Raw genomic sequence first — 21,919 nt, forward strand, 5'->3', positions numbered from 1 at the left:
CAGGTTGTGCACTAAGGAGGAGCTTGCTGCTTCAGAACTTACTTCATCCGCCACACAAAGACTCAGCTATGTTTCTGGGCTTTAAAAAAATAATAAGTTTGACCATCTTGACACACAATTTCAGAGTCATCCCAGGGGTTTGCCTGCCTACCACTTTATAATTTCTCGAGAAGTGTAGCAAATTCAAAATCTGTGTTAAAAGAGAGCTAACTACCAGCACTTGCCTTCTGAAAGAGGATTTGAGACCTTTCAGAACGTGAGCTTTGGCAGGCTGGAATGTCTGCGATAAAACTGCTGGATTTTCAAAAAACCTAAGAGACGTATTCTTGTATGCAACCGCAGCGGCTCGTATACTTGTGGCCAAGGGTTGGAAAGATCACGAGGCTCCAAAAATAACAGATTGGCAAATCAAATTACAGGAATTGGTGGAGATGGCTCAACTGACTAGCAAACTCAGAGGAAACTCCAAGCAAAAATTTGCGGAAAAATGGGATGGTTATAGATATGTTCAAAAATACAGTAATAGTTTTGACTCTGTGCTAGCATTCGAGTGATAAAGGAACTAAAAGGAGGTGGCTAACAATTAAGGATTTATTTAGAAAGGTTTATTGTTTTGTGTACATTCAAATGTAAGATAAAACATATGCAAAGGGACTTGACAGGAAGTCAAAGTTGAAGAAAAGATTTTGGAAGATAAAAGGGGAAAAAATATTTACTTTCATTATTATCATTTTGTGTGTGGGTGTAGGTGGGTGTCTGCACATATGTGTGTTGTTGTATGCAATGTTTGGGAGGAAATAAGATGGTAAATAACAAATAAACTAAATATTGATGTAATTTTTATTTCTTAATTATATTTAGTGGTAGTATGGCTGTATTGTTTTTTGTAACATAAAACCATTCAATAAAAATTATTAAAAAAACAAAAAAATAATTGCTGGATTGTCATGTATGCAATATATGACAAGTACCCTTTTGCTGCACTTGTTCAGGCAAGTTGTTTTTCTTCCCTCAACTAGGGAATAGAAGCAGACCAGACGGACTTGCGACGGGATATTGCCTTCAATTTATCGCTCATCTACCAGAGCAGTGGAAATATTAGAATGGCTCGGAAAATGCTGTACACGTATGGAATTGTGTGAGGTGAAAGCCGGCATCGAAAACTGATTGAATGAAATAAGATGGATTACTTTCCTTGCTTTCGAGGAACCTGGAAATACGCTGCTGCCTTTCATGGATCTGAGGCTTTGTGACACCGGGCAAACCTATGCTTAAAGATTTCTCCAGATTGGCTGAACATGAAGCAGCCAAGTAGATGGTGCAGGTTTTTACAAAGAGGATCCCTGCTATGGATTGAGCAGATCTGAGGCGTGACACTGACCCCAACCTGACAGGTGTGCTGGAACGTGCAGTGTTTTTTAACATGCAAATTGTGAACAGAGCAAGTCGCACATCTTAATAGCCAAGCACACGGAACGTGGGACATTTTGCTCAGAATGTACAATTGGGAGAGAGTACGAGTAAACGAAATGTGCTAGATAACTCACCAGCAAAAAGACTTCTACCTCTTCAGTGGAAGATCAGCTGCCTCCTTTCAAGGATATTTAACATACATTAGTCCTTTGTGTCTGGAATACCCCATAATCGACGAACCTAGCAAAACCTTTGGATCCTTTTTCTGGGTGCGTGTTTGTCCAACAGTTCTTTAGTATGGAGATTCTGAAGTTACTGTGTTGTTTGTTTGCATCCATGTGAACTTGTCTGTGAAATCTAACCATTTTCTTGCTTTTCTGAAACTGGGGAGTCAGAGATGGTTTGAACTAAAAGCTATACCTGCTCAACTTGAAGTAAGACCCATTGCGACTTATTTCTGAGCAGACATATACGGGATTGTGCTGTAAGGTGCTAACTCTACCAAGCCGTGCTTGATTGCCAGTATACTGCAAAGAAGTATTGGTCTAGTTACCCTTCAGAAACACAATCAACAAGTGTATAGAAGTTTTTAATATTTGATGTCTTAATGTGTTTCAGCTTATTGGAAGCTGCCCAGAGTGGCTGGGGCAACCCAGTCAGATGGGTGGCATATAAATATTTTCATTATTATTAAGGGCATCCACAACCACTCCTGTGCACAGGACTGCAGTCTTAAACTATCCCGTCACAAGCTCTTATTCCCTCTACCCTGTCCTTTGCATATATATATATATATATATATGCAGGTTTTGGTGTCCTCGGGTGTCTTCCCGTGTAAAAGTTGGGGTGTCTAGGCGACGTTTCGACGAGGTCTCACTCGTCATCTTCAGGCTGGTGCTTTCGGCTTCTTGTTACTGGAACAGAGCAGGATCTCAGTGTTTGAGTTCCAGACACCAGACCCAAACCCAGACCCTCTCCACAGATAAATTACAGACACCATCCAGTAGCCAAACCATGATGGCACCTCCGGATGCTGCACCCCCCTGCAATCCCTACACAGATCTGGCTGGCACAGGCCACAAAACCACAGCTCGCCCCTATACACGAAGCCAAGCCAGAGCACAACTACAGCCATCTTCTCAGAAAAACTCTTCACAAAGTTCAAGAGGTCAAGACACAAAGGCTTTAGCAACTAATCCACACCTAATGACCCACCTAAGTGGTACTCAGGATATCACTCAAGAAATCACTCAAGATATCCCTCAAGCAACTAAGGAACAAAAGAAGAAAAGGCACACTAGCCTGGGAACTTCCTCTCGGCCCAGAACATTGGAGGCTATACACCACACCCCTCAACAGTATTTATTGGAACTCAAACACTGAGATCCTGCTCTGTTCCAGTAACAAGAAGCCGAAAGCACCAGCCTGAAGATGACGAGTGAGACCTCGTCGAAACGTCGCCTAGACACCCCAACTTTTACACGGGAAGACACCCGAGGACACCAAAACCTGCATACCTATACCCGTGAAAATCTACGAAAGCATATATATATATATATATATATATATATATATATATATATATATATATATATTGTTCTTATAAATGAGTTATTGGCTGCTTGACACTAGTTTTGTAAAAATCGTGGTTCCAGAAAGGAGTTAAAAGCTTGTTTGATTAAATTTATACATTACTGTATTTCCAACTGTCATTACTTCTCGTATACACAACATGTCGTCCTACAGGTGAGCTCACCTCATCTTCATGTATTACAGCTTAAAGAAGAGGTTGTTCAACAGGGAGAGAAACACACTTGTAGAAAACAAGAAGTATGCTTTAATTTTTAAATACACACACGCGCCTCCTCCCTACACACACACACACACACACACACACACACACACACACACTTATATATTACACGGTAGTGGTCAAAAACAAGAGGAAAGATACCAGAAGTACAGTACATTCTTGCCCATGATTTAGGGTGGCTCTGAGGCCAATTCTGCTCAGTACCCAAGCTTCCTTTTGGAGGCCCAAGCAACTGTTCCTAGCTGTGTGAATTTGTCACCCTTCCACTTTAACGATTCTAGAATAGAGTAATCACTGTTTGCATAATATTTCATCACCAATGATATACTGGATTGTTTTGTGCCTTTGGGTTTGCCTTACCTAATAGTTAATGAGCAGAGCAAGGCACCCACAACCTCGATACTCAGGGAAGAGGATAAGGTTCAATACATAGCAGGAATAGCCAACATCGTGCTGTTCAGATGTTTTAGGCTACAGCTCCCATTATTCCTGCCCTATCGTCCATGCCGCCTGAGGCCGATGTGGGTTCGAGCCCACCATCCTGACGACATCATATTTGCTCCCCCTGCAAGATATAGGTGCGGACCGTTATTGTCTAAGTAGTTATGTTAGAGGGGAAGCATTTTCCGCAAGCACTGCGCTTTTACAACAGCAGGAGATGTGCTTGCTCAAAGCTACCCATCAAACATACAAGTCCTATCCCATGGAACATGCCAAGCTGATGAAGGGACACATAGACATTTTGGAAACCAGCATTGGTGCATTTAAATAATCTACGACACTGCCCCGTTTTAGGATTCAGCTCTGCTATTTTTCCAAAAGTCCCCAAGGCCTTTACCTACAGAGAAGCCTATCCTGTAGCAGTTACACCCTCTGGGCTGCTTGTGCATGTATTTGGCACAAGCTCGGCCCTCACTATGTGCAGAGATGTAATTGCAGGGATTTAAAGACCCCAGGGGGAAGCATTTAGCAGGGTGGGGGGGCTGTAGAAACAGTTTTTTTAATAAAACAGTTTGAAAGTTCCCCAGAGGCGTTATAAGAAATCAGAAAGCTGAACCCAAAGATTTAGAGGATTCCTAGCTGCCAGTCAAGTTTGTGTGTGTGTGTGTGTATATATATATATATACACTCTTTAAAAAGGACTTTTTCTTCATTCCTATAGAGCACAGCTAGTTCACACAGGAGCTCTTCCTCTGCTAGCTTCAGGAAGTAGATGGATGCTCACATAATAGGTCCAGCCTTAGGCTCTGCCTAGGTATAGCATCACCGGCAGCCTGAGAAGTGGTGTTCACAGGTACAGGGTTATACCTTGCAGCCTGGAACCTCCTGGCAAAGCAGCCCTTCACTTGTTCAGCTCACTTAGATATTTCCTCTTGATGAACTGCAGGTGGTTCTTGGTCTCCCAGCGCTTCAGGCATGCCTGGGAAGGAAGCCTGGTCGGCCTTTCCTGTTGACACATAGGATGCTTAGTCAGAGCTGCAAGTAACTCACAGAACGTGCAAGAGAAAATATTAATGTAATAATAATAATAAATTTTATTTATATCCCGCCCTCCCCAGCCGAAGCCGGGCTCAGGGTGGCTAACAACAATAAAATAGTACAACATTCTGATAGGGCCAGGTTGTAACTCTTGGCTAAGCCTAAAACACACACAAACCTCTCAGATTCACTAATCTAGTAAGCGGATGCCTTCATCTATCAGAGGAAAGCCAGTCCAGCAATAAATATCTGGAGCAGCCAGATAATCTGTTAAATTCAGAACAGAGGTGAGTTTCAGTGAGGGACTGTCTCTCATGGAGGGTGAAGGCTGAAGGGTTTGAGGAAGAAAGCTGATAAAAGCTTCAACGTCTACAATCCTTTCCATTTGTTATGATTATTCTTCCAATTAAGGTACCAACTTCCTCATGGAAGCCTCTAGAAGGCACATGAAATGAAGGACATTGGCAGCTCACCTCAAAATTTAAGAATAAAAATCACCTGTTGGATTTCTTCACCTAGACAGCTCGTATAACAAGAAGAGGAGTTTGGATTTGATACCCCGCCTTTCACTACCCGAAGGAGTCTCAAAGCGGCTAACACTCTCCTTTCCCTTCCTCCCCCACAACAAACACTCTGTGAGGTGAGTGGGGTTCAGAGAAGTGTGACTAGCCCAAGGTCACCCTGCAGCTGCATGTGGAGGAGCAGGGAAGCGAACCTGGTTCACCAGATTACAAGACTACCGCTCTTAACCACTACACCACACATGAGTAAAAAAAAAGGGCTCTCTCATGAATTCTTCACACTGCCATTTTAAAAACGAACAAATCTTGAGGTCTCTTGGCACAGGCATAAAGATTGATTGCAACCATCTTCATAGCGCATAAAACTGAATTTTTACAGGCACTCCCAGTATAGTACTACTCTCAGCAGCAGCAGCACAAACAAGGGAACAAGCCATTAGCGAGCCTGTGTCATGACACCTTTTTTGTTTGCGGAAGGTATTCCCTTACTGACCTCTTTTTCATGCTCCTCACAGAAGTATTCTCCAAGGTTCTTCTGCCTGTTTTTCACCAGTTCACGCTGCAGACTATCAAACTTAGATTTGAACCAGTGGTGAGCTTCCTCAAGGTTAGCAGTTATCTGCAGCAGGGAAGGCATTCAAACTCAGTTACATTCCAACCTCATGGTCCAGGGATCCTTTGACACAAATCACCTTGTCAAAAGGTTTTACATCTTTGAACGTCTTTCCGTAAAGACTAAGCCATCAGGTTAATTCATCATGAGGTGCCTTCCTTGTTCCCAGTCATCAGTACAAGTCTGATAAGGATCAGACACATATCGTACTCCCCAAAGCAGGATCAGATCCCGTTTTGTATTATTGTTATATAAAGCAAAATAAATGCTTATAGTCTTTTAAGGACCCCTCTTACTATACCTACAAAGCTCAGCCTCTTAAATGTCTTGCTTGCAACTTAATTAACAAAACAATAATATTATCATTTACGAAAGCAAGACCATTAAATAGGTCTTGTGAAAATCAGAGTGCACATTTGTGGACACATTACAATGTTAGCACTCAAATGCATAACTAATATTTTGTAATGTTAAGGTTAGGCATGACTGGGTAAAGTGAATATAGTTGTATGTAGAGTAGCCTAGAATACGGGAAATTGTGCACCCATCCTTTGCACAATAAGGATTTAACTGCAGTGCTGTAATTGCAGGCATAGCTCTTAGGAATGTGTCACCTCCAGATGATTTGCAACAACATTCATACAAGTGTGTGTATATTTCATGTGAATTCCCCCTGCATGCTCAGAAGTCTCTACAGCTATCATATTGAACTCTCTTTTTCTTTGATACGGTTACACCTCTCACAGATCAGCTGCGATACTGTTGTGTTATACTGACACGGCAATCCCTCTCCCTCTCTGCTTCAATACTTACATGTTCTGACTCTTTGCTGGCTTCTTTCAATTTCTGTTCAGTCTCCTCTTTGCATTTCTTCAAGTGCCTGACTGTGTCTTCCAAAGCCTTGAATGTTACGGAAAAGTCAGAATGAAATCATTTGCCATTCTTCTGCAGAGCAGTTTGCTCTTAGGTCTAGATTCTTAACTGATGCCCCACACCCAACCTGGAAAACAGAAGCTCACTTCTATGGACCTCTTTGCTATGGGCTTCTTACGATGTACAGAGCTAGGGGCTGGGGAAGAGAGCCGATGATGGAGGCCTGAGCAGCTGCTGCCATGGAGACAAATGCCAAAGTGTGCTCAGCACCCACAAAGCCACTTCTGACATGAGGAGGAGGTAGTGTTGCGGGCTCACGCCCCCAACAATCGCGTGGGGCTGGCTGCAGCCCCGTGCGATCAGGGGAATCCTCAGGCCGCATCAGCACCAGAGCCAGCCAATCAGATCTCCCCTTTTCGTCCCAACTGCAGATTCGGTTTCCCACCCACCCACCCTTTAGGTTTTCCTTCTGACCTTGATATGGACTTCGGTTGGTCGCCATTAAGGGGCCTGGTAGGAATTTTTTTCCACTTGGAGAACTGGCACTGGCCATTTGGTTTTTTTCACTTACCTCGTAGCAAATCGTCACAACATCTCTTGGTTATGGCGGTTAGGCATTGGTAGGGGTATTATTATGTAGATGTGTTGGGGGGGGAGGGGCGCCATCACCTCCCCCAAATATTTAAGGGTAATCCAGTAAAGGATTCCGGGGGGCGTTGCCTTGTCCGAAACCTATGGAGGCCAGGGCCTAAAGCACGCCCCCTAGCGGTGACCCCTGGGGGAGTTCCTAGTGATGTGCATCCCAGGGCTCCCCCTTTCCAGTTTTCATGCTAACAGGCTGAAGCCAGATAGTCTGATAGGACCAGTGCCTAAGCCAATACCGCTCTTACCTGTAACCAATAAAGTTGTGGCCTATTTTTGCCCATTAACCTTAATCAATGGTGTCCCGTGTCTTTATTTATTCCAACTGGGGCGAGGCGGGAATCGCCACGCAACCCTTTAGCTGGGTGAGGCCATGGCGCCATTACCTGACACTCTTCCTGAATCCGCTGCCTTTGCTTCTGTTCTGCGACCAGCTGGTTCTCAAGGTTCCTGTTTTCCGTTTCCATCGCTTGCTGATTCCTGGCTAGCTGCTGCATCTCGCCTTGCAGGGTTGTCAACTCAGCAACAAATTCTTTGATCCTAAGGGACTACGGCATGAAAAGAAATCAGATCCCGTGACCCCATGCACGCGTTTCAATCTGGTCTTCACTCCCATTTCCTACACGGAAAAGAGATTCTACCTGCTCGTGGTTTTTCTTCTGGTACTGCTGCTTCATCTCCTCCATTTGCCTCAATTCCGTTTCAATCTCCTGGAAATAAATCACAAAAGTGAATAGAGGAACGTCCTGAGAAAACACCTTGCTTCCGTGACAGAATGCAGTTATTATTAAGCGGCGCCTGCCTCTCTCCTGAAGTTTTGTTCTAATGCAATTCAGTAACAGGAAGTACAGTGGTACCTCGGGTGACAGATGCTTCAGGTTACAGACGCTTCAGGTTACAGCCTCCACTAACCCATAAATAGTGCTTCAGGTTAAGAACTTTGCTTCAGGATGAGAACAGAAATCGTGCTCTGGCGACGCGGCGGCAGCAGGAGGCCCCATTAGCTAAAGTGGTGCTTCAGGTTAAGAACAGTTTCAGGTTAAGAACGGACCTCCAGAACGAATTAAGTTCTTAACCCGAGGTACCACTGTATAGTTAAATCTCACTGGATTGTGCCCACAAATAGTAAGCCAAGGAGGGAGAGGCTATAGTACTGCCCTCCAAAATAAAGCAATGTTGCACAGCTGTCGTCTTGCTTCCCCTTGGACATAAAAAGTGGGACAGGGTGTTGGGCAGCAAAATGGGTTATGAAGCAAAGGCAGATCATGGGGACAGTCAACTAAAGGCCCAGGAATTTTAAGCGCTAGCATTGACGGCCCTAAGCAAATTCCTTGTTGCACCTAGGGCTGGGCAATATCTGGTTTTCAGCTTCGTGATATATCACCAGCTAAACATTGCGATATACAGTGGTACCTCAGGTTAAGTACTTAATTCGTTCTGGAGGTCCGTACTTAACCCGAAACTGTTCTTAACCTGAAGCACCACTTTAGCTAATGGGGCCTCCTGCTGCCGCCGCACCGCTAGAGCACAATTTCTGTTCTCATCCTGAAGCAAAGTTCTTAACCTGAAGCACTATTTCTGGGTTAGCGGAGTCTGTAACCTGAAGCGTATGTAACCTGAGGTACCACTGTACTGATATATCACAACATGTGAAATAAGGATAGAACTATCTAGAGGCATTGGCTGACTTCACAGTTTTTCCCACATCGCGATTTTTGCAAAACACACACATACATCTTGATTTGAAATACATTGCCAGGTCAAAAATTATGAAATCAGTATCATGATGTGGACTTCAAACTGGTTTGGGGCGATATATCAATATGGCATCCATCCCTAGATGCAACTTATCCTTAAATTTTCCTACTCCCTCAAAATCATTTGACAAGTGGTACCTGGTGAGAAAAGCAGCTAACAGTGGTCTGCAGTAATGAGAGTAATGATGATCCATGTTTTATTACAGTGGTACCTTGGTTTACAACAGTAATCTGTTCCAGAGGTCCGTTTGTAAACCAAAACAGGTTGTAACCCAAGGCGCACTTTCGCCAATGGGGCCTCCAAAAAAAAATTTTTTTTGTTTGTCATCCAAAAAAAGTTTGCAAACCGGGACACACACTTCCGGGTTTGATGTTTGTCATCCAAAACGTATGCAAACCAAGGTACCGCTGTACTTCGTTGTCCCCGAGAGGGGGCAATGACAATAAAGATATTATTATTATTATTATTATTATTATTATTATTATTATTATTATTATTATTACTTAATACTTTTAATGCAGCAATTTCTAAAAATCCAGCCACAATTGCCTATCAAACCTGCTTCTATGGATGTGGAGTGCACACGTTTTGCCTGTTTCCAAACAGCATATATAACTGAAAAAGCCAAACTCCTGCCTCCCCAGCACTGATCCAATAGAAGAGACTGACTGACCAGCTTTTATCTGTGCTGAAAATGCAAAGGAAACTTAAGAGATTCCATATCAATGCAATTTAGCACTGTATAGCGCTCATCTACTTCTGCAAGAGCCAGTTGGTTTGCAGCTGCAATAGAAACTCAGCCAAGGGGAACGCAATGAAGTCTCTTTTAAAGTCTCCAATCTATCTGGTATCAGGCTGATACTGAGAGGGCAACTTTCAAAATGGTAGATTGCAGGATGTGTTAAAATCATTTGCATGAAACACCCACACCCCTGCACACCGGCTCACCTTTATCCTTCCTGCATTTTGCGCATTGTTAGACCTGGCATTGAAGTACTGCGTGATTAACGCTTTCTGTCTCTTCAGCTTCTCCTTCTGACTGGCCAGCGCTGCCTCCTGCTCTGCGACTTTTGCCCGCAGTTCCCTGTTAAGGCGGGACATTTCTCCAGATTTAGTGCAGGCCTCCTCCAGGGCTTTCTTCAGCTACAGGGCACCAAGAAAGGGCAAGTTCATGCTCACTTCAAGAAGAAGAAAAAAGGGTGCTCAACACTCACTTCTAAATGACTCTTCTGCTCCCATCACCCCAAGAGCTTTCCAGGTCTTGGTTTCCTATCCTGAAGGCAATTTGTCCAGGGCTTACTGGTGGAAAGGGGGAATATTTTCAGTCCAGGGGCCACAGGAGTAGGGCCAGAAGCAAACATGGGTGTGGTCAGAGGAGGCGGGACTTGGGTGAAGAGGTGTTGCCCAGGGAGAGTCGCCAGACCAGGTGGGCGGGGCTTGGACAGCCATATTTGATACATGGGTCTCAGGTTCCTCACCCCTGCTCTAGGGCTATTATTATTTCTTGAGAGTAAGACAAGTCCCTGGTTAAAACTCTGGGTAAGCTGGATCAGGGTTTCCCAAACTTTGGTCTCCAGCTGTTTTCATCCCTAGCTAGCAGGACCAGTGGTCAGGGATGATGGGAATTGTACTCCAAAACCATCTGGAGACCCAAGTTTGGGGAACCCTGAGCTAGATGGACAAAAAGTCTGACCTAGTCTCAAGCTGCTATCTATGCTCCCGTGATTTTAGTCAGCTGTGAAAATTCACAGGGGCGCATATATCCATGGTGCCAAAAGGAATTTAAATGTGATGTCTGCCACCTGAACCTTGGTTGACACCTTTAGGTCAGCTCTGAATGAAAAAGCTACCCCAGGGAAAGAACACACATTTTATCTTCCTCTATAAAGGTAAAGGGACCCCTGACCGTTAGGTCCAGTCACGAATGACTCTGGGGTTACGGCGCTCATCTCGCTCTATAGGCCGAGGGAGCTAGCATTTGTCCACAGACAGCTTCCGGGTCATGTGGCCAGAATGACTAAGCCGCTTCTGGCGAACCAGAGCAGCGCAAGGAAACACCGTTTGCCTTCCCGCCGGAGCGGTACCTATTTATCTACTTGCACTGGTGTGCTTTCGAACTGCTAGGTTGACAGGAGCAGGGACCGAGCAACGGGAGCTCACCCTGTCGCGGGGATTCGAACCGCCGACCTTCCGATCGGCAAGTCCTAGGCTCTGTGGTTTAACCCACAGCACCACCCGCGTCCCATCTTCCTCTATACACCCCCACAAAACCTAGAAAATAAAATAACTGGCTGTTAAGTCGGGGGGGGGGCATTGCTTCTAATCATAGCGCTCTTTGCTTCCCTAGGAGCAGTTTCCATCCAAACATTTTGCTCATGGTTTGTTTAAGCAGTGGGTTGCTTTACAAACCATGAATTAACCACGAGCTGTCTCACAAAAATTCCAACAAATAGCTTACTTCTCCAACTTTGTTTTGTTTTCCACCTGCTCTTTCATCAGGTCTTAAGAGGCAATGCTGGGTTCTCACAATTCCAAGCCACAGTTCAAACAAGCCATGGTCAGTAAGCCAACAGCAAACCGTGGCTTCGAATTATTATTTTGTTGACAGTAAACAAACCAGTTATGTGTGAATACTGCCCAGCAGCCATGATTTAACAAATGCTCAGCCACAGCTTAAGAAACAACAATTTAGCATTATGTGCAAACTAGGCTTAAAGGACGTTAGCAAAAGGGGAAAGGAAAACCAGGAACATGGCACTTACGCTGAAATTAACTTCTTATAGTAATATTGGACTCAGCTAAGCACATTTATTTATTGAGAGTTGGAAACTCTTATATATGGGAAAATATTCAGTTTATGGGTAGGATAAAAGCTTTTCATTTCTTTAATATAAAGAAAATGCATTCTACAGTGGTGCCCCGCAAGACGAATGCCTCGCAAGACGGAAAACCCGCTAGACGAAAGGGTTTTCCGTTTGCAATGCGCTTCGCAAAACGAATTCCCCTATGGGCTTGCTTCGCAAGACGAAAACGTCTTGCGAGTCTCGCCATATCCCCCCCGCTTCCCCCCCTTTTTCTAAGCCGCTAAGCCACTAATAGCCTTTTAGCAGCTTAGCCGCTAATCCTTTAATATATTAGAGTTAAAGCCATGGTTTTCCATGGCTTTAACTCTAATATATTAAAGGATTGGTTTAACTCTAATATATTAACTCTAATATATTAACTCTAATATATTTAATATATATTAGAGTTAATATAATATATATTTAACTCTAATATATTAAAGGATTAGCGTATAGTTAAAGCCATGGTTTTCCCAGTAGTGATGTATGGAAGTGAGAGCTGGGCCATAAAGAAGGCTGATCGCCGAAGAATTGATGCTTTTGAATTATGGTGCTGGAGAAGACTCTTGAGAATCCCATGGACTGCAAGAAGATCAAACCTATCCATTCTTAAGGAAATCAGCCCTGAGTGCTCACTGGAAGGACAGATCGTGAAGCTGAGGCTCCAGTACTTTGGCCACCTCATGAGAAGAGAAGACTCCCTGGAGAAGACCCTGATGCTGGGAAAGATGGAGGGCACAAGGAGAAGGGGGCGACAGAGGACGAGATGGTTGGATAGTGTTTTCGAGGTTACCAGCATGAGTTTGACCAAACTGCGGGAGGTAGTGGAGGACAGAGGTGCCTGGCGTGCTCTGGTCCATGGGGTCACGAAGAGTCAGACACGACTAAACGACTAAACAACAACAACAAGCCGCTAAACCGCTAATAGCGCTAATCCGCTTAGCCGCTAATGGGGTTGCTTCGCAAGATGAAAAAACCGCTAGACGAAGAGAATCACGGAACGGATTCTTTTCGTCTTGCGAGGCACCACTGTATTTCCTTCCTGGCATGTTTGTATTTTGTAAAAAATAAATAAAGGGAGAATGAAAGGAAGAACAATTATAGGAGAATTAGAAAGCAAACACACAAAGAAAACCATCAATTTGGGTAAGAAGGTGGAAAGAAGAGTGAAGGGAGAGGTACAACATATCAAGAGAGTATCAAAGGTTGAATGTGAGGGTGGGGAGAATGATCTATGATTTAAAGTTGGTTTGGTTGGAAGCCATCAACCATAGTTTTCCAGGTTCATACGTAACAGGAAGCAATGGCAAAATGCTGAATCCTGGCTTGTTCAGCTACTTGCCCAAAGGGAGCCCGTGCATATCCTGGCTTATGAAGCCAGGATTTTCACCTTAGCATTTACGTGCAACCGTGACCACCGAGAAAAACTCAAAACTCTTCCACCTCCTCACACCTCAGCCGATTCCTTTTGAGCAGCCTTCTTGGTTACTTCCCGCTCATTCTGAAACTGTTTCTTCAGAGTCTCAAGGCGATCTGCGTACAACTTTACTTCCAACTTGGTTTCCTCAATTAACTGGTCCCTTTAGTAAAGCAGAGGGAAATAGATTAACAGGAGGTCGCTCACTTTTTCAGGAAAGTAAAGTCTGAAAACATGCAGCACTGATGCTTCCCAAATATAATAATAATAATAATAATAATAATAATAATAATAATAATAATAATAATAATAATAATTTTTATTTATACCCCACCCTTCCCAGTTCAAAAACTGGGCTCAGGGCAGCTAACAACAAATTTAAAACACTTAATTATAAAAGCAGCATAAAGTACAGTATAAAAACATGAATAACAATAAAAATAAAAAATCAATTAGATAATCCCCAGGGCTAGCTGGCTGAATTGCTCCTACTTGGGCCAGCGAGGAGGCCAGGGGAGAATTAGCTGTGGGGTCTCAGAGTGGGTGGATCTTCATAAAAGGGGAGGGGGAGGGAAGAGAAAGGAAATAAAAGATCAGGCTGAATTCAAATTAAAGGCCAGGCGGAATAGCTCTGTCTTACTGGCCAGACGGAATCCTTTTTCTTCCCTTTGCAATTCATTCCCCATCGAGACTCTGGGTTCCCCAGACAAATTTCAAAGCTGCAGACCCCCTCTGCACATTTAGGGCCCTGCCTTGCCAAGTTGATGGCTCAGCAGGTAACAAGTTTCTACTGCCTCAAAAGTCAGATCCGGACTTCAGCTGTTTAGACTGGAAAGGCAAAATCTCCTGCCTATCTAAGTCTTACCTGCATTCCATTAGTTCCTGGCACTCGGCTTCTTTGCTTTCCAGTTCATCTCGAATAAGCATAAGCTTGCTTTGCAGAGCACTGTTGGTCTGCAGAGTTTGCTCTAAATTTTGGGCAAGTTTCTTGTTGTCTGCTTTGGAGGCCTCCAGAATTTTACAAAGAGCTTCCATCTTTTAGGGGGAGAAAAGCACAAGGTAGCAATGATTCTCTTCATGAAACATACAGTTGTGAAACAACAATTTTATTCCGATGATTAAACAACTTATGCAGCTGTCGCTATGAATCTTAATCTGGGAATGGCTTCATGGATGGGGGGAAAACCCAGTAAAATGAACAGTCAGTTGCCAAATATACATTATGCTCAAACTAATTACACCAATTATTTAAAGGACAAATGAACTTTGTTCCTGCTATGCAGGATGCGATCCTTCCAGACAGGCCACCCACGCTGAATGTATTGCTGGTTTTAGTCTATTATAGCCACTGGAAGATGCTGATTTTGTACCTTAAAGCTGTGTTGAGATTGCAAGGTCATTTTGCTGTGGCATTCCTCCAGCTCTGCCTCTAGCATCAGAATTCTTTGCTGGCTTTGGGTCCTGCAAAAGGAAGCAAAGAGACGATGCGAGAGAGAACAAACAAAGGCAAAGGGCGATAGGGAAGCTTCCTCCATGTTTTCTTCCATCAAAAAAGAGCCTCAACTATGATTGAATTAATTCCACTCTGCTCTTGAGGCACACACAGTTGAAAGACTCCTTGAATATTCTCAGACAATGGTTTGGTTTGCACATAATGCTAAGCCGTGGTTTGCTCAGCAAACCACATTTTAACCACGAGTTGTCTCACCGACGATCCAACCATAGCTTGTTTCTTCAAAGTTTGCATTGTTTTCCAGCTGCGTCTTCCTCATGCCTTTGTAGTTTGCCAAGCTTCCGAGGTGGGGAGACACACCAAAGGCTAGGACTAACGCCGTAACACCAAGCCGTGGTTAAAGCAAACCATGGTTCATACATCAGCAACACACCATGGCATCAGACTGTGGTTTCATGGGGCTGAACAAACATGTTAGGCTGCTGGGCAGGGTTGACACACAGCACTAGGTTATGGTTTAATAAATTGTCATTTAGATAAGCAATAGAGGGACACGGGTGGCGCTGTGGGTTAAACCACAGAGCCTAGGACTTGCCGATCAGAAGGTCAGCAGTTCGAATCCCTGCAACGGGGTGAGCTCCCGTTGCTCGGTCCCTGCTCCTGCCAACCTAGCAGTTCAAAAGCATGTAAAAATGCAAGTAGATAAATAGGTACCGCTCCGGCGGGAAGGTCAACGGCGTTTCCATGCGCTGCTCTGGTTCGCCAGAAGCGGCTTAGTCATGCTAGCCACATGACCCGGAAGCTGTATGCCGGCTCCCTTGGCCAATAAAGCGAGATGAGCGCCGCAACCCCAGAGTCGGTCACGACTGGATCTAATGGTCAGGGGTCCCTTTACCTTTACTAGATAAGCAATGGCTTGTACTGTTTTGCTTCCAAAGCAAATACTTCTCATTTTACATAAAGCATCCAAATTAATTACTCCTGGTTTTTCCAATGGCATCAGTACAAACAGCATTCAAGTTAACTGCTCCACCTTTTCCTTTCCCGTCCTTTTCTTTTTTTCAAACGTATTGAGAGACTCCCTTCCAGGTCCCTTGTCTTTCTTCCATTCATTTTCAGCCTAGTCAATGGTTATCATCATTCCCTCATTTGATCTTGATCTATCTGAAGTTAAGTACCTCTCTCACAATTCCTACCCACTCTGCAGCCAGTTTCTTATTTTTAAATGGAGACCATAAATCACACAGTGTTTCAGGGAAGACCATTCGTAAAAAAGAAGATCGTTTGAAATGATTCCCCCCAAAATGATTCCTTATGTTATTGTCTGCAATTATCATCTCCCCCCTTATATTATCCAACTCAGTTTTTAAAAAAAGTTCCCGCTAAATGTGTGTTTTGCTTTAAGCTTTGTTCCACCATGTAGAAGAAGAAGAAGAAGAAGAGGAGGAGGAGGAGGAGGAGTTTGGATTTGATATCCCGCTTTATCACTACCTGAAGGAGTCTCAAAGCAGCTAACATTCTCCTTTCCCTTCCTCCCCCACAACAAACACTCTGTGAGGTGAGTGGGGCTGAGAGACTTCAAAGAAGTGTGACTAGCCCAAGGTCACCCAGCAGCTGCATGTGGAGGAGCGGAGACGCAAACCCGGTTCACCAGATTACAAGTCTACCTCTCTTAACCACTACACCACACTGGCTCTCTCTGTACCTGGAATGCCATACAAAGCAGGCAGCCAAGTTACCTGTCCTTCTTCAGCTCAGCCACCTCAGAATCCTTGCGTCCCAGCTCAGTCTGAACCTTCTCCAGAGCCACCTGCATTTTGTTATGAGAGCCCAACACATTCTCCAACATAGCTGTCACTTTGGCATTGTCTTCCTTCGACTCTTCCAGCTTGCGTCGCAGATTCGTCATCTGAAGTACGAAAGGGGAATGCGAAAGAGCAGGGGGTCTCAATCACGATTACTTGGGGTGGTATTGGGTCACAAGCGACAGCAGAGGGCCTGCTTTGTTTGCTGAAGGTCCCAGGTTCCGCTCCTGACATTTCCACTTCAAGGATATATCAGGTATCCCTGGCAAGACCTTTGAAACACTGGAGGCCAAACCCTGCCAGACAAATATAGGGTACACAAGATGGACCAGCGGTGTGATTCTGTATAAATGCAGCTTTGTGTGCTGAATGCAGAAAACTACACCTTTACAGTCGTACCTTGGATCCCAAACACCTTGCGAGTCAAACGTTTTGGCTCCCGAACGCCACAAACCTGGAAGTAAGCGTTCCAGTTTGCAAATGTTCTTTGGAACCCAAACGTCTGACACGGCTTCCGATTGGCTGCAGGAGCTTCCTGCAGCCAATCAGAAGCCGCAATTTGAAAGTCGAACGTTTCGGAAGTCGAACGGACTTCCGGAACGGATTCTGTTCGACTTCTGAGGGACCAGTGTACTTTGGGCTCTGAGAACGTCACCTCAATCTCCTTTACCCCTGATAAGAAGCATTTATAAAATGCTTTTCCTGAAAATTGAACTGTAGTGCACAGCCAAAATCAATGGGAATGAGATTGGCAGCTGTGTGCTGTCTGTTTGTCAAATGTTTGCATGGGTAAACATACAAATTGGTCAGATTTTCTCCTCCTTCCCCCTGTTTTATACGGAGACATTTAATTTTTAAAAACTGGATGAGACTTATATCCCATTCTTCCTTCAAGAAGCTCCACCATGTTTGCACAAAGTTTGCCAAGGTATTCTCCCACCCAGGCACCAAAAAGGAGACCTACTTGGTTTTAACAACATTGACAGCACCGCTTCCCCTCAAATTATTGTTTGTGCTCCCAATTTGATACCTTGGTACCTCGCAGACCAATATGAAAAACAAAAATCAGGCCTCAACGGCTGATTCATTTCATTCATTCATTCCAGAGATTTCTAGCCTGCCTTTCAAGACATACGTTTTCCAAAGGCAGCTCACAACAAATATAAAACAATTTCCAAACAGCAAACATCAATATCTAAACTATTAAAAACATTTTTTTTCCTAAATAGCAAGCATCAATATCTAAACTACAGTAGTACCTCAGGTTACAAACACCTTGGGTTACAAACACTTCAGGTTACAGACTCTGCTAACCCAAAAGTAGTACCTCGGGTTAAGAACTTTACCTCAGGATGAGAACAGAAATTGTGTGCCAGCGGCACGGCGGCGGTGGGAGGCTCCATTAGCTAAAGTGGTACCTCAGGTTAAGAATGGTTTCAGGGTAAGAACGGACCTCCGGAACGAATTAAGTTCGTAACCAGAAGTAAGGTAAAGGTAAAGGGACCCCTGACCATTAGGTCCAGTCGTGGCCGACTCTGGGGTCGTGGCGCTCATCTCGCTTTATTGGCTGAGGGAGCCGGCGTACAGCTTCCGGGTCATGTGGCCAGCATGACTAAGCCGCTTCTGGCGAACCAGAGCAGTGCACGGAAATGCCGTTTACCTTCCTGCCAGAGCGGTACCTATTTATCTACTTGTACTTTGATGTGCTTTCAAACTGCTAGGTTGGCAGGAGCAGGGACCGAGCAACGGGAGCTCACCCCGTCACAGGGATTCGAACCGCCGACCTTCTGATCGGCAAGCCCTAGGCTCTGTGGTTTAACCCACAACGCCACCCGTGTCCTGTAACCAGAAGTACCACTGTATTAAAAACTAACACAACAGCATCAATGAGACCAGCAAACCAATACAAGGAATGACAGAATCATAATTTGAAAAAATGATTTAAAACAAAGAGGATCGTTAATTGAAAATCCAGTCCATCTTCTCTCTAAACTGGCCCTGAATGTGATTGTTTCCTCTTACACCATGTTGATTTTTTACTTCTTAGATGGGGCCAACTCTAATAATGATTCCAATCTCTTATAATGATTCTTACTCATAAATAAGACAAGGTTTCTGTTTGGGGAATTAGCACTTGAAAGGCATCCGTATCTCAGGACAGGAGTGGCAGGTGATGTGGAGGAGAAATTTCAAAACACACATTGTGGTAGGTTTGCTGCAACGAAGTCCGGACAAAGCTAAAGCACCCAAAGAACATTTGCTACCTTGTGCTTCTCTCTCTCTTCAGTTGCACTTATTTGCCCTTTGAGCTTCTGGTTCTCTCTCAGCGCTTCATCACGGGTTTTGACGGTCACAGAAAAATCATCCTCTCTGCAGACAAGGGCAGACTGTGTCTTTTACAAAAAACAGAGGGGGAGGGGAGGAGAAATGGTTCAAAGATTTTCAGAGCATTTGGGCATCCTTGTCTTTTCAGCCCTGTAGATAAAAGTACAAGACAAATGGCCTGACCAGGCCCATTAAAAACACTGATAGGGCTGCCATACAACCAGTAATTTCTGAAAGGCGGCGCTTCACCCTGGATCTTAGACAAGTCAAACAAAGAATCGTGTGCCCTGGTTTTTACTTTTTGAAATACGGCAACCCTAAACACTGACCAGCCCATTCTCCTACCTGTGTGCCACGGCGTTGTAAGGGGTTTGACGAGCTATTTGCTCAGAGGTTTTCCAGTAGAAAGGTAAAGGTAAAGGACCCTCGACGGTTAAGTCCAGTCAAAGGCGACTATGGGGTTGCGGCGCTCATCTCGCTTTCAGGCCAAGGGAGCTGGCATTTGTCCACAGAGAGCTTTCCGGATCATGTGGCCAGCATGACTAAACCTCTTCTGGCACAACGGGACACCATGACGGAAAGCAGAGCGCAAGGAGACACCATTTACCTTCTTGCTGCAGTGGTACCTATTTATCTACTTGCAATGGCATGCTTTCGAACTGCTAGGTTGGCAGGAGCTGGGACAGAGCAATGGGAGCTCACCCCTCACAGGGATTCAAACCGCCGACCTTCTGATCGGCAAGCCGAAGAGGCTCGGTGGTTTAGACCACAGTGCCACCCATGTCCCAATTTTCCAGGACCTCCATTTCCCCAGTTCATATTAGATCTAAGGCGCACACAGTACATGGACCATCTTTTAACATACGGCCAGGTTTCTCAATTTGGATCGGACCTGGTTTGGGGAGATGGGGGGGAACCCATCCATCGAAACACAGTATTTCTTAAGTAACAATAGAATAGGTACACCACTTCCCAAACCACTGGGGACACACTGAACGCAGAGTAAACAGGAATTATGTGCACGGCCTCAGTTATTAGGTTCAGCTACATTTTATGCCTTTTATACATTTTGTACATTTATGCATTTTATACATTTAGGGACGCAGGTGGCGCTGTGGGTTAACCCACAGAGCCTAGGACTTGCCAAACAGAAGGTCGGCGGTTCAAATCCCAGTGACGAGGTGAGCTCCCGTTGCTCAGTCCCTGCTCCTGCCAACCTAGCAGTTCGAAAGCACGTCAAAGTGCAAGTAGATAAATAGGTACTGCTCTGGCGGGAAGGTAAACGGCGTTTCCGTGCGCTGCTCTGGTTCGCCAGAAGCGGCTTAGTCATGCTGGCCACATGACCTGGAAGCTGTACGCCGGCTCCCTCAGCCAATAAAGCGAGATGAGCGCCACAACCCCAGAGTCGGCCACGACTGGACCTAATGGTCAGGGGTCCCTTTACCTTTACCTCTCCATCTTCACCATTTTCAGGCTTGGCACTCACCCTCTGAAGATCTGTCCCCTCACTGGTTATATCCCACTCAGTCTCTAAGTCGCTGGTATCTTTTTTAGTGTCCAGCTTTTCTTTCATGGCCTTTATAGTCCTGAAGAGAACCTTCGGAGAGGCAGGGGGACAATCCCCACACTCAGAGGCAGCCTCCCTTCCGGGCAGATCTATCATGAAACGAACTCTGCGCTCAGGGGAGCACGCAGTGGAAGGTCGCCCACGAAGTCCCTTGGTCTCACAGGCCAGGCATGATCTAAAACGCTCATTGGATTTCTGCGGCCAGCAATTCTCAGATGACTTTCTTTTTTGGAGAGGCATTTTTACTATAGCACTAGCTGCCTGAGCAGGGGAAACCAAACAACTGGAGAAGGCAACGTGAGACGAAAACAAATGCCCCTAACGTCTAGTAACTTAATGGTTGGCAAGGGCTCCATTTGCAAATCCTGCCTCTCAGCCCAACGACGAGTCAATTTATAAGAGTTGTTGCGTCACTGAGGGAGTCTAAAAGAAGCCATTTTAAATCTCTGCTTCTTGGTGGCTGTTTGAAGTTTAAATGCTCAACAACCCCTCCTATCCAAAGATAAATCAACATGTGTTCTCTCTGAAGTCACCAAGACATCACCCTGCTCTATTTGTGATGTCATGAGGCCTAACCTCTGAGCTCAAAGTGTGACCCAAGCAGAGTAGAACAGCCCACCAATCCGGTTTCTTCCATTTAAATTAGGGGGAGGAGTTGCACAGACCAGTAGCTGTCAACTTTTCCCTTTTCTTGCGAGGAATCCTTTTCGGAATAAGGGAATTTCCTTTTAAAAAAGGGAAGAGTTGACAGCTATGAAGTAGACCTGAATTCCACTCCTGATTCTGTGTTTTTAAAACTACCTTTACACCTAATGTCTTTTTCGTTGTATGCTTGGTTTAGACTCCTTGAGAGCATAGATGTTCCTCTCCTCATCTTGTATCAACACCACTCACCTGATTATTTAGGACTTAAGAACAATGGCGTACCTTACAATTTTCCTGGGTTGTATTAACCAAGTCCTATGTGGAGCAGACTCACTGAAATTAGTGAACTTAAGTTAGTTGTTCTCATTAGCTTCAATAGGTCTATTGTAAGTAGGACTAGCTTTTAAAATCACCCTCTTTAACTCTTACACATGGACAAGGTGTGTTTGAGCAATTAATCTCACACCGTGTTTCGTCCTAAAATTTAACGTAAAGGTAAAGGGACCCCTGACCATTAGGTCCAGTTGTGGCCGACTCTGAGGTTGCGACGCTCATCTCGCTTTACTGGCTGAGGGAGCCGGCGTACAGCTTCTGGGCCATGTGACCAGCATGACTAAGCCACTTCTGGCGAACCAGAGCAGCACACGGAAACGCTGTTTACCTTCCCGCCGGAGTGGTACCTATTTATCTACTTGCACTTTGACATGCTTTGGAACTTCTAGGTTGGCAGGAGCAGGGACCGAGCAATGGGA

At 44.7% G+C, this 21,919-nt stretch overlaps 2 protein-coding genes across 6 annotated transcripts in view; one reads left to right on the forward strand and one right to left on the reverse strand.

The window, feature by feature from the left end:
- Positions 1-2,215, forward strand: part of GTF3C3 (general transcription factor IIIC subunit 3) — a 33,129-nt gene extending 30,914 nt beyond the window's left edge. Inside the window, exon 18 of the mRNA XM_028751910.2 lies at positions 1,020-2,215. Within this exon, the coding sequence (XP_028607743.2) occupies positions 1,020-1,142 (123 nt within the window). The 3' untranslated portion in view covers positions 1,143-2,215. The remainder of the gene's footprint in view (positions 1-1,019) is intronic.
- A 1,012-nt stretch (positions 2,216-3,227) lies between these two features.
- Positions 3,228-21,919, reverse strand: part of CCDC150 (coiled-coil domain containing 150) — a 48,781-nt gene continuing 30,089 nt past the window's right edge. For 4 of the 5 annotated variants that reach the window (XM_028751977.2, XM_028751944.2, XM_028751936.2 and 1 more), the window contains 11 exons: positions 18,895-19,023; positions 16,565-16,734; positions 14,743-14,833; positions 14,238-14,407; positions 13,409-13,535; positions 10,061-10,255; positions 7,996-8,064; positions 7,741-7,902; positions 6,653-6,739; positions 5,720-5,845; positions 3,228-4,673 (listed from right to left, as the gene is read on the reverse strand). In XM_028751977.2, the coding sequence (XP_028607810.2) occupies positions 4,569-4,673; positions 5,720-5,845; positions 6,653-6,739; positions 7,741-7,902; positions 7,996-8,064; positions 10,061-10,255; positions 13,409-13,535; positions 14,238-14,407; positions 14,743-14,833; positions 16,565-16,734; positions 18,895-19,023 (1,431 nt within the window). In that variant the 3' untranslated portion in view covers positions 3,228-4,568. The remainder of the gene's footprint in view (positions 4,674-5,719; positions 5,846-6,652; positions 6,740-7,740; positions 7,903-7,995; positions 8,065-10,060; positions 10,256-13,408; positions 13,536-14,237; positions 14,408-14,742; positions 14,834-16,564; positions 16,735-18,894; positions 19,024-21,919) is intronic. The other variant, XM_028751951.2, reaches the window with a different exon arrangement.

The sequence above is a fragment of the Podarcis muralis genome, chromosome 1 (genome assembly GCF_964188315.1).
Source record: "Podarcis muralis chromosome 1, rPodMur119.hap1.1, whole genome shotgun sequence".
NCBI lineage: Eukaryota > Metazoa > Chordata > Lepidosauria > Squamata > Lacertidae > Podarcis > Podarcis muralis.